At 41.4% G+C, this 11852-nt stretch overlaps 2 protein-coding genes across 2 annotated transcripts in view; one reads left to right on the forward strand and one right to left on the reverse strand.

Moving 5' to 3' along the window:
* Positions 1-4036, forward strand: part of LOC142666582 (ubiquitin carboxyl-terminal hydrolase CYLD-like) — a 37445-nt gene extending 33409 nt beyond the window's left edge. The window contains exon 12 of the mRNA XM_075846685.1: positions 1252-4036. Within this exon, the coding sequence (XP_075702800.1) occupies positions 1252-1514 (263 nt within the window). The 3' untranslated portion in view covers positions 1515-4036. The remainder of the gene's footprint in view (positions 1-1251) is intronic.
* Positions 4037-6126: 2090 nt separating this feature from the next.
* On the reverse strand, positions 6127-10861 carry RAB5IF (RAB5 interacting factor). Its single transcript, XM_075846746.1, has 4 exons — positions 10603-10861; positions 9340-9443; positions 8559-8688; positions 6127-6958 (listed from the first exon to the last, which is right to left on the reverse strand). Exons 1-4 carry the CDS (start codon positions 10711-10713, stop codon positions 6917-6919), a joined length of 387 nt encoding a protein of 128 aa, XP_075702861.1. The 5' UTR covers positions 10714-10861; the 3' UTR covers positions 6127-6916.
* Positions 10862-11852: the final 991 nt, after the last annotated feature.

An 11852-nucleotide genomic window follows, 5' to 3' on the forward strand; every position in this document is an offset into this window, starting at 1 on the left:
ATGTTTTTTTTTTTATCTCACAACCAAACATAAACATTTCATGTAAGAATAAGTATTTTTTTTTAAGTTAAAGGGGTTGTACAGGATTTTCTATAGGTGGCCTATCCTTAGGTATGCCATCAATATATAAAAGGTGGGGGTCAGATCCCCACAAATCAGCAGAATAAGGCATGATTACATACATGTGATGCTGAATGTGGCTGAGCGGCAGTACCAGGCACAGCCACACTCATACGCGCCGTGGTCATTTCGAGATTTGGATCAGTTTGGTTCCCAGGGGTTGGCCTCCACTAATCATACTAGGCCACCTATTGAAAATCCTGAAAATCTCCTTTAAGAATCTTGAGATTTTGTTACTCTTTCTGAATATAATGTGTTACAGAGTTGGTAATAAAAACTCAACTTGAGTTTTGTTATATTTACGTTAGGCTCAGGAATGTAAGCAATTTTAAGCTGGTACTATATGACCTACATTAGAAATTAGCATAGACCACCAGTCTAGAGCTGACTATACATGGTGAAATATCTCCTGTTTTCTGACACTCACTGTTATGCTGGTGGTTATCAGAAATAGTGGATTGTAATCCTACCTTTTTCTACGAGACAAGTTTAGGATGCAAAATAACAAGAATACAATTATCAAACACTTTAAATCCGTTAGGTGGGCATACATGGTGTCCACATCTGCCCTATCTTTGCCTCTGCATCTCCACTGTGTACATCCGTCTTTCAAATGCTGAGTGGATAAAATAAAATGTGCTGGAGTCTGTATCAACGCAGTTCCCTTGCTTGATATTTTAAGTAGAAAGCAAAATCGATAGTCAAGGACCCTTCCTTTGGCCTATAGCTATAATCCTAAAAAGTCTGCCAATATTGATAACTCTAAAATGACACATCAGTGATTTCCAAAATAATTTAAAAAATCTTTTGTTGCCTGAATCATCACTGGAAAAAAATATCCTGTCACTTCAGTGATTAGACATGAGTGACATTTATGCCAAAAAATGGGTAATCTCCGCCCAGATATGATAGTAGGTTTACAGTCCTATTTGAGTTCACAGTGACTTATGTGATATACTGTCCAGCACATCATTGCTACTTACGTAATTCAATCATCTGGGAGTTTTTAGCAAGTTCTTTTTGTAAATACAAGATCCCTTTCTCATTGTATGGGATAAGGCAATATTTAGAAGGGTAAAGTATGTTTCTAAGTTAAATACTCTTTAATAACCCATGTATGTTTTACATTAGGCAATGAAATTGGCACAAATGTCCCTGTGGTTCGAACCTGCCCACAACTGGGAGACTACTTGTCAATGTCTGAGGAGCAATTTAGTACTGTGGACTTCACAAAGATGGATGCCCTACCTAAAAGATTATTTTCTGACATCTACATGTGCATCTACCAGTGCCCAGATCGAAGCATGCAAAGTACAGATCCTAATAAACGAGAATGCTCTTTAGACAATCTTGTTCCACCCCTACTTCCGTGGACACAAGATCAAGGCACATGAAAGACCTAAAACCATTTCTGACAGTTAACATATAACAGAAAGAGATGCAGCCAGGCAGCCGACATTGGACCGATTTAGCTCATCATGGAACGCCTTTGATGTCTGCAATTTCCGAGGTTATTTTTATAGATTTTCTACAATATGAGCAAGCGGAAAATGCTATAGAATTTCCAAACATATGTCTTCTGTGTTAAAGTTTTTGATCACAAGAAGCCATAAACAGATATTACTAGTCTTGTGTTCTTGCAAGCTTAGAGGACTCATCAAGGTGTCTTATGGATCCACAGAGCCTACATGAGTAAAACTATAATGAAGTGCGAATATTTCAACCGTTAGAGACAACCAAATGTATATAGAATCCAAACCTCAGGTTCATTCAAAATTCTAAATGTATTTTTGGTATGTACATATTTATGAGGACACTGTATGGAAAGTGACATACATTATGGACGTGTGGTGGTCGGGTATATGAATGCTTGATGTGCATGCATACAATGCATCACGTGTATTAAATTACCGTATTTTTCGGACTATAAGACGCACCTGACTATAAGACGCACCCAGGTTTTAGACAACAGAAAATAGGAAAAAAAAACATATTTTACTTTAAAAAAAAGAATTTGTTCGGTTTCACCACATTCTGAGAGCCATAACTTATATTTTTCCATCGTTTGAGCGGTGTGAGGGCTTATTTTTTGCGAGACAAGCTATAGCTTTTATTAGCACCATTTTTTTGGTACATACGATTTTTTATTTCATTCTTTTTAGCGCTATGGTGACCAAAAAACAATGATTCTGGGGTTTTTAATTATTTTTTTTACGCCGTTGACTGTGTGAGTCAAATAATGCTATATTGTAATAGTTTCTGACTTTTACGGACGCAGCGATACCAATTTTTTTATCATTTTTTTATTTTTACATTGTACTTGGGGAAAAGGGGGAAAAGGGTGTGTTTTTTTTAACTTTTAAAAACATTTTACACTCCTGAAAATGTATCAAACTTTTTTTTTTTACACTTTATTAGTTCCCCTAGGGGACTTGAACCAGCGATCATTAGATTGCTGGTACAATACACAGCAATACATGGATGAGTTACGGAAACAGCGTAACTCGCTTAGCTACGCTGTTTCCGTAACTCCCATAGTAGTGAATGGTAGTTACAGAAGCAGCATAGCATGCTACGCTGTTTCCGTAACTATATTCAGTTCTATGGGAGTTACGGAAACTGCGTAGCCAGGAAGTGGCCGGAAGATAGCGGAGCCGGGTATGATAGAACGGGGTTTAGGGGGCCCCGTTCTAGAGATAGATGCGGGTCCCAGATGTGCTGCCGAAATGAAATGCATGGGAAAGAGCGATGGTAGTAACAATCACTCATCCCCATACATAGCTCCTTGTGAAAGTAGCAAATGAGCGCCGATTGGCACTCGTTTTAAGGCCAATATTGGCCAGTTTAAAAAACCTTACAAGAGGTTCCCAATTGGCAGTTATGTGGACACAATGCAAAGTCTGAATTTAGCATTACACGTCCGGCTAAAATCTCTTTCACACACTGCTACTATCACAATCTTCTACCTTTTAAATAGATCAATACACATTGGAAAGGACAATTTTAGGCGATTTTGCATTAAAAAAAAAGTCTATATTACTGGAACTTGACAATAAGACTGAAAAAGGCCTTTCTTCTAACACCATGCTGCAACACCCATCATCTATGATACTGCCTTAAAAGGGTTGTCTATCCACAGGATCGGTGGTAAATGTCAGACTTTTGGGACTTCCACCAATCACTAGAACAGGGGAACCTGTCCCCTCACTAAGCTGGAGTGCACTGCTGCCCCATACAACTCAATGTAAGAAGCAGGTGCAGTCGAGTGCCCTGTATTTGGGTCTTTGACGTGAACACTTGGTCCAGCACCCGAACGCTTTACATAATGGTATTTGTAGTTAATCCTGGTTAATAAGTGATCTACAGTAACACTGTGTACTTCCCTATAGTTTATAGATTGATAATATGCCACTAGAACAAAAAAACCGAACAGTGAAACCTGGTCAGACCTAATTTTTGTTTGTTCTCACAAAGTATCTCTGGAACTGATTATTAGTTGGATTATATTTTTCTATAGGGTCAATTAAAGGTTAACGACCACTCCTTTAATTACCCAGTAATCAGCTGGCAGTCCGGAATGATTACCTATAGTTAGGTAAGATGCAAGGTGATAATCGGATCTCTAGCGAAAATCTGAGCGGAATAATTTCCCAACCTGTCCACCGCACCCAGCAATAATTAGAGGGCTCAACCACAACTGCATTTTTGTACTGTGTGTTTTCTTCCTCAGTTGACCTTGGCACCCATGAGGAATTATAGGAACCGCAATCCAGTCTCAGGATATTTAACCCATTGGTAGGTTATGTAGCCGAGCACAGAAACAGAATGTCATGTCAATAAAGCAATAAAAGACACCTCCAGCCATCTAACATTTCTGCAATATATTTTGATTCCTTTTCTTATTCAGTTTGCCTAATAAAGTAAAAAAAAAAAAATATCTTGTTTCTGCCTGGAGTCTCTCAACAAGCTGCTGTTGATGGATCTGCTATTTTTCATTATGTTTCTCTATTTTGTATTTTGAATACATAAGTCTCCTGCTGCGCAATGGGCTGTGGGCCTCATACTATGCAGTTTGGCTAAGTTTGACTAAGGCCTCGTGCACACGATGAATCAGTTCCCCAACTTTGAATGTAGAAAAACCATAGGACAGAGTAACGGCACCAGGACTTCAGAGTAGATGAAACAGGGTGGATTTATTCACCACAAGTGAGCACCGTTTTGGTTTGTCACAGAACCTTTTTCAGGCTGAGAAACTAGAAGAGGTGGATGGAAGATCCTTCTTTTTCTTTAGGGACTTTAGGGAGTTCCTAACTTCTGCCCTCACAATCTCTTTAATGCTTGAGGCCAGATTTGTAGATTCTTCCGTGGTGATCTTATCTAAACAATTCTGGCAAAGTCTTTTATTATAAGAGGTTGCTAGTTTTTTATTACAAACTGCACACTACTTGTTCCGGGTTTTATCCAGTTTCTTTCTAAGACCTTTCCTGGCCAGACTGGAGGATCTTGTGGCATCCGACCGGTCAGCGCGTCCTGTTGCTTCTCCTGGCGTTTCTATTATGGGAGTAGATGCTGGAAGACTGAGGCTCCATATCATTTAGGCCTAAATAGGCCTTGGATTGGCTGGGGAGGTTCTTTGCTCCGGATGCTTGGAGCTCCTCCTCCCCGTTGGGGGTCGCCGGAACCACCGCTTCCTGGAGAGTAGGACGCGTCTCCCCGCCAGAAGTGACGCGTCGCTGCGACGGGAAGTCTTGCACAGAGTGTGCCTGAAGCCGCCAACACTGGGCATGCGTACCGGCCCCACCAGGGAACCGAGTATGCCCCGGTAGAAGCGCTCTCCCGCCAGAGGAAGGTCTCACCTTGTGGGACCTAAAACCACCTCCACGGAGGGAAGGGCCCCGGCAGATCATTTGCTTGATGGGGATGGAATGTCGCGTCTCTTTGTTTATCCAGGCAAAGTCCGCCATTCATTTGGTTGTGGCTGTGCATGGTGCTGCAGCTCACAGCAGCTTAGTTCCATTCAAGCGAATGGGACTGAACTGCTGAACCAATCACAAACAAAATGTACGGTGCTGTGCCTGAGTAAACAATGATAAAGACGCACAACAGCCCCTTCACGCAGCCAATCGGCGGGGGTACCAGGAATCAGAACCCATCATTCAGATATTAATGGCTTATGCTTAGGGGAAAACCTCAATAGTACAGTCACGAAAGAATACTTTAAGCACAATCACCCAAGCAAACTCACGAGGATCAAGGAAGCGAAGACCTATGGTGATGTTTGGAGTGGTCTAGACACTGGAAAGTTTTAGGTGTCCTCTTATCTTTCTGTGACATGGAAGGAACAAGGCTGACACCACTGAAACGCTTTACCAAAGCAATAAGGGCTTTGAAAAGTAATAGCTAAATAAGAACTACAACCTGTTTAAAAAAAAAAAAGGTCTTCATATTTTCTTTATATCAATATTGATTATAAAATAATTTGTTATAAAAATGAGATTTCCCTTCTTAGGCTTCGTTCACATCTGCGTCGGGACTCCGTTCATGAGTTCCGTCAGAGCTTTTCGTCAGGGGAACCCATGAACGGAATCCAAACTGAGACAAACCGAAACCATGTTTCTGTTTGCATCACCAGCAGGGCCGGCTCCAGGTTTATGTGGGTCCTTGCGCAACACAGATATAGTAGGCTCTTTTGCGGGGGAACTCACGGTGGCAGTAAAACGGCAGAAAACTTTGTGCCCCATATAGAAGTTAGGCCCCTAGTTTGTACCCCCATAAATGTAGTGCCCTCTGTAGATAGTGCCACACAGCCCGCTCCTCCCCGGTAGTGCCACACAGCCCCCCTCCCTGTAGGTAGCGCCTTTGGGGTTCCCTCTAAGATTGGAAGTGTGTGTGTGTGTGTGTGTGTGTGTGTGTGTGTGTGAAAACCCGATAATTAGGAACCAGACAACCCCTGAAACCTCTCAACAGAAAAAGGATAAGAGATTCAAGATAAGGGAACAGACAAAGTTCAATAAATCAGATTTAATTGTAAAACACATTCACGCCGAGTTAAATACCAAATTTTGTTCCAATACTGCGTAGCCTTATATGACGGTTAGTTTGGGTTATCATTTCCCTATAACCCATTCACGGACTCCGGACCAGCTGCATTGTGATACCAACAGGTGACGCAATAGGAAAACACGTAATAGTATTAAAAACACAGCTGGACGAGGGTCTTCAGTCACATAGAAGCTGAAAAAATATTGTTCTGCTGTTCTAACTTCAAACAAAAGGGATTTACCGGTTTCCACTTCCACGTGAATGGAAGACACGTGTGAGGCGATACTGAAAGTCTCGCTAATCCATCATTTCAATATTCGTAGGGATCCAATCTGGCTGCTGGAGCTCGCTCTGTGACACGGGAGCAGTTTTCTGATACTTCCCTCATGCCGCGCTGCTGTCCTGGTAAATAATGGACAGGCTCAGGATGTTGACAAGTGAAACTGCTGACATGTCCCAAGAGATGAATAAAGAGTTTTCAGTCCACCGAACGAGTGAAAAGTTTGTAAGCAAAGAAATTTGTAAAAATTAGAACAACATCTCCGAAATGTTGGCGGTGAACTGTACCTGCAGCCCCAATGTGAAAATCCAGGGAACATCAACGTTGTTAAAAAAAAAAAAAAAAAAGAAAGACTGTTTTCCATTCCTCTTCCCATGAAATGTCCTTTTTATTGGCAGATTAAAAAAAAAAGACTAATCTTCTTGACAAAAAAAAAAAGGTAGGATTTGGCAAAAGGGGAGCTAAAAATTATCATCAATCAAAATGAATTGCTGTGTAAAAAATGACCCAAACCACCTACAAGAGGAAGAGAAATATAGGGTTAAAAAATAATAAACAATACACACAATTCAACTGTAGATTATAAACAAATGTATAAATAGAGTTACATTACAATTCCATTAATCTGCCATCCAATAGTCCAGAAATCCTGTTATTCTGGCATTTTAAAAAGATAGCCCCGTGCCAAATTAAAAGCAAATTGGTGAAAGTAATGTAGGGAAGAGTAATTTACACACCGGCATGGCGCCTACACCGATGTGTGTGTTTATAGTATGTTCTCCTGGGTCCTCAGACCCCCAGGAGCACTGCGCCCTACTATTGTGCCTTTTCGATGGTCACCAAAGAGGACCCCCTGACTGGTAAACGCGTGTTTGATGGTTCGTATACTTGAACTTCCAGCAGCCTGTAATTTCTGATAATCTGGATTCTCTGTTCTCCTGAAGATGCCAGATTATTGGAATTTTAATACATATAGTAAAAATATACAAAATAAATTACATTCGTAGCACAATTACAAAGCAAATTTTTAAAAAAACCAAAAAAACTAGTTTTTTAAGTTGTTTTAACTTCTTGGAAAAATGGGCGACTATCAACATGGCTGCCATCAAGTTTTCTGAGTCCCGAATATCAAAACGTTCTCATTATCCTCTGCTTGTCATACTGCTGCATAGCTAGGCTAATTTTTATTCAATAGTATAGGAAAACTAGGCTAGCCTAAATTGCCAATTTTATGAAACCAAGCACAAAACACCACATTCTACAAATGTAACAGCGAGTAAAGAAAAGGTTTAAAATAGCGCCATCTTGTGGTAAACACACGCCATAAATTACAAACATGACATTATCCTTTATCTCGTAAAAGCTTTCAGCTCCTATTATACTTCTCAAATATTTATAAACGTGATAAAGTATACTCCGGTATAGAGCAAGATGGATTTATAGACTTAATCTTACATCATCTTCTTCCATTACAAGCAGCAAATCTGTTTTGATAATGGGGATCCTGCAACTTGTTCTTTCTATATGGATCTTTTCTCCCTTTCAGATAAGTAATTTTATAGTGCCGGTGTGCCCTAATAAAAAGTAGCCGAGGTGTCGATGTCAGTAGTAAAGCCGCTCTGTACTTGCTGGGATTTGTATATTCATCACATGAACGTTCCACTTTCTTAATCGTCTATAGGCAAACAAACTGCCCCTTTGTGTTTCCGCCCGCTCAGCGTCACTCCTGACTCGGAACTACAACCCGGTCTCAATCCTTTGGCCACGGACCCTTCATTCCAGACATTGATGGGTGTCAGAGCGGTCGGACAATATGCTATACCATCCGTGTTAGTATTCGGAATACCCCGTTAACTAGTATTTCATATTTGGGAGGGGGCTGTTGCCTGTTTTGGTCAATTATCGCAATGAGGGTAAGCATTTTACATGTGACCACGTTTTTTTCTTACACCTCCACGATATGTTCTTGGCACGGTCAGCTGCACCTGGTAGCCATGTTGTTCTACCGATCGCCATTCTGAACTACTTATCAGTGATAAAAACCGGTAACGGACTGCTCTTTATCCGGCGTATGGGGTGAACCTACCGAAACATTAAATCAAGCACGAATACATACCAGAAACAGAGCAAACGAGGTCATAAATCCTTCCTTTGTTAGTTCCCAGGTACCACCATATTCCTCCTCATCTATTTGCTGGAAGCTGCTAAAATACAGGTACAGGACACCGGCGTTTATTAGGCAAAATCTGGTAAAAAAAAAAAAGCAACAATTTTAAATCGACGGAAATATAATGTCAATCAACATTTGAATGATCCAATATTAAAGTGTTAACTCCTCAGTATTCTCAGTTAGCAACGTCTTTACCAATAACGTATAACTTTCATAGCATTTATTTACATTCCTAGAACTTATCTACGGTTCTTTAGAGTGTCTTCATGCTGGAAGCCGCAGCTGATCTCTCGCCTATGGGACGGTGAGCTGGTATTCTGCCTGTTTCTAACCCTAGACAATCCTGTCGTTGCGCTACTTCTTGATCTACTAGGTCTTAGATTTAGTATTTCTTTAATGGGTGCGTGAAGCCCTGTCTGAGAGAAACAGACCCTGATCATCTAGTCATGGACATGACATATCAATATGGCCTACCAATAAAAGGTGAAAATAAGGCCCCATTCACATCACGTTTGTGCTACACGCTGAGAGTACACTCATTACACCTATAATATTGCTATGGAAAATGGATCCTGCTGTGTATTCACCACAAGCCTACATAGACCTAGTGCCATTTAGTATGGGCAGATATGCTTGGTGCCACCTGTCTGCCCATATAACCATCGCATCCACTAGATGATATGTCCTTGTCTGGATCACTGTATATGTGAGCTCAGCAAATACTTACATAGCTATTCCCACAAATCCCTTAAGAGGAACGATACCCCAAATCACGCCCAGAATGATGGCCAGGATCTGCCGCATCCAGTAGATGACATCCAGGAACTCATCCTGCAGGGGACAGAGTAGGGAAGGTTATCATGGTAATCTCTATCCGGGTTAGTTACACACAAGCTATTTTCTGCCTGCACGTTCACGGCTTAGGACACCATGTGGTGTAATAATTCTTCTCCAGCAGCTGCAGGTCCGACTAGCAGAGTCAGCGCTCCTGACCACAATAAATCCCTCACTACTATTAATCCTACTAAGAAAAAACAACCAACAGTCCTATAGTCAGGGACGTGCATTGTAAGCGATGGTACATTTATAGGTCATTTACTACAGCAGTCAGATGCGTTATTGGGGAACGCTGGATAAACTAGGACACAATTACAATAATAAATTATTTTTAAAGGGGCTGTCGCATGACCAATATCGATACCATATCAGCTTTTTCCAGAGGCCACATGATCGGCCCTATATAACCAACGGCCGACCTAGCCACCTCCAGAAAAATCGGAGCAAAACGGACCGGTTACAAAGTGGCACAGCACTTTCCCAGCAGTGAACACTCCGCTCGAACTTCCAGGAAGGGGGGGCGGGGGGTCACAGAAATTGTACCCCACTGATAGCACATTTACGGCGTATTATTTAGCTATCATTTTGCGTGCATTTGCAGCAGTTTTCCTCCATTGATTTCAAATCAGAAACCGGAATCTCAAAGTCACCGGAATGCCAAAAACTTCTACGGTTTCTTTGCATTGTCATTGGTGTGTGATCGGTAATCCGTGGTCTTATAAACACTCTTAATATTTAAGGATAATGAGTGCGTCTGATCGTGTGTAGTTTGGTTACAGGCCACGTTATCAGATTTTCCGTGATCGTATGACAAAGTTATTAAATATCAGAAGATTTATCTCTGGAAAAACTGTTCTGGCCTCAGTAAAAAAAACACCCCTATTTAATAAGAATATATGATCTCACTAATAATGACTAGAGATCCATTTTCCATAAGTTCGAGGATTTTGATTGGCCAGAAGTGATCACTTTGTCCCTATAGTCTATACTATAGGATTATCAGCAGATCATCTGAGCTATCAATGGATCTTCAATGTAGACTCCATTATAGGAATACAACATTACCCAGCATTACCAGGGTGTCATAACATAAACGCAGCCCCGTAGCAGAGCCCATACTCCGGCATTACTCCAGCAGCTGAATGGCCCGTACCTTGTCCTCCCAGGCTGCATCTCCCCGCAATGCTTTGCTCCAGGGAGACTGCTTCACTTTCACACCCCCATTAGACACAGTGTGCTCGTCTTTCCGCTTGGCGCTGCTCATTCTCCGGGCACTGGAGGGCGAACCCCGTGCTGGGGCTTGATACTTGGGTCACAGTGCTGGAAGATCCTAGGATCTCAGAGTACTTAGGATGACGTGCTCGTCCTCAGCCTCACCCGGTAGTGACGACACTAACAACCCGGAAGTAACTCCTTGTATTCATGGATTAAAGTTCACGTTCGACTATAGGATACAAGTAGGAGCCATTTTTCTGGAGACTGACTATATTGAGCTGTCTGCTCTAACTCAATGGTGCAGTGCTCTGTAAAATGTGGCATATGAAACGACAACCTCTAGCGCTCCCTGCCCGCCGCTAACAGGAAATGCTGGCCTGGGAGTTTTACAACCTCTGGATAGGAAACATGTTGGAGCAGACAGCTCCAGTTCCATAGTTTGCAGCCTAGAGAGTGCAAAAAAATAAATAAAAAATAATTGCTGAAAGACTGGCGCATTGGAAAAGTGGAGTAGTTACCAGTGGCAACCAATTAGATTGCACCTCTCATTTTACAGAATCCCTATGGAAAATGAAAGTAGCGACTTGATTGGTTGCCATAGGCAACTTCTCCACTTTCCTTTGAACCAGTTTTTATACATTTTCCTTCCATAAGTAATATGCATTTTGATTGGTTGCCGTGAGCAACTTCTCCACTTTTTCTTTGCACCAGTTTTGATACGCCGCCCTCATGGGTGTTCAATATGATTTTTTTTCTGACACCTTTGACATTTTCATAGGCTTGAAGAAAAGAGAGGGGTATGAATTTCAAGCTGTACACGGGAAAGTTTTCTTCTCCATGTTTTTGTTTAGAAAAGCAGTACAACCTGGAATATCTGAGTAGAGTACTCTGTATTTCCCATTAGATGCTGGGGAATATGATACATGTAAATACAGATCATCCACACAGCAGTCACTGTTACGCAAGGTGCCCCTGTTTTCTTCCAAATGGGGCCCAACACCATGTGGCCTGTCTGCTCCTCACCCACGTTGTACTGATGTAGTCACTGATGTAGTCACACAAATAAAGAGAAATTTCAATTTTTAAAGTTTTATAAGGAACTTAGCCTATATAATTACAGAATTGGTATGAGACAGATATAAAAAATTACAGCTTAGATGGTGCATAGAAATATAACTGTCCCTCTCC

The sequence above is a fragment of the Rhinoderma darwinii genome, chromosome 13 (assembly GCF_050947455.1).
Source record: "Rhinoderma darwinii isolate aRhiDar2 chromosome 13, aRhiDar2.hap1, whole genome shotgun sequence".
Lineage (NCBI taxonomy): Eukaryota > Metazoa > Chordata > Amphibia > Anura > Rhinodermatidae > Rhinoderma > Rhinoderma darwinii.

What these genes read in the sequence shown, in the direction of transcription:
- RAB5IF (XM_075846746.1), bottom strand. Translation starts at nt 10,713, where the DNA reads ATGAGCAGCGCCAAGCGGAAAGACGAGCACACTGTGTCTAATGGGGGT. An exon ending in GGATTTGTGGGAATAGCTAT is followed by an intron (nt 8,689 to 9,339) that starts GTAAGTATTTGC and finishes TTTTTTTACCAG; the next exon opens with ATTTTGCCTAATAAACGCCG. An exon ending in CCTCGTTTGCTCTGTTTCTG is followed by an intron (nt 6,959 to 8,558) that starts GTATGTATTCGT and finishes TTCCTCTTGTAG; the next exon opens with GTGGTTTGGGTCATTTTTTA.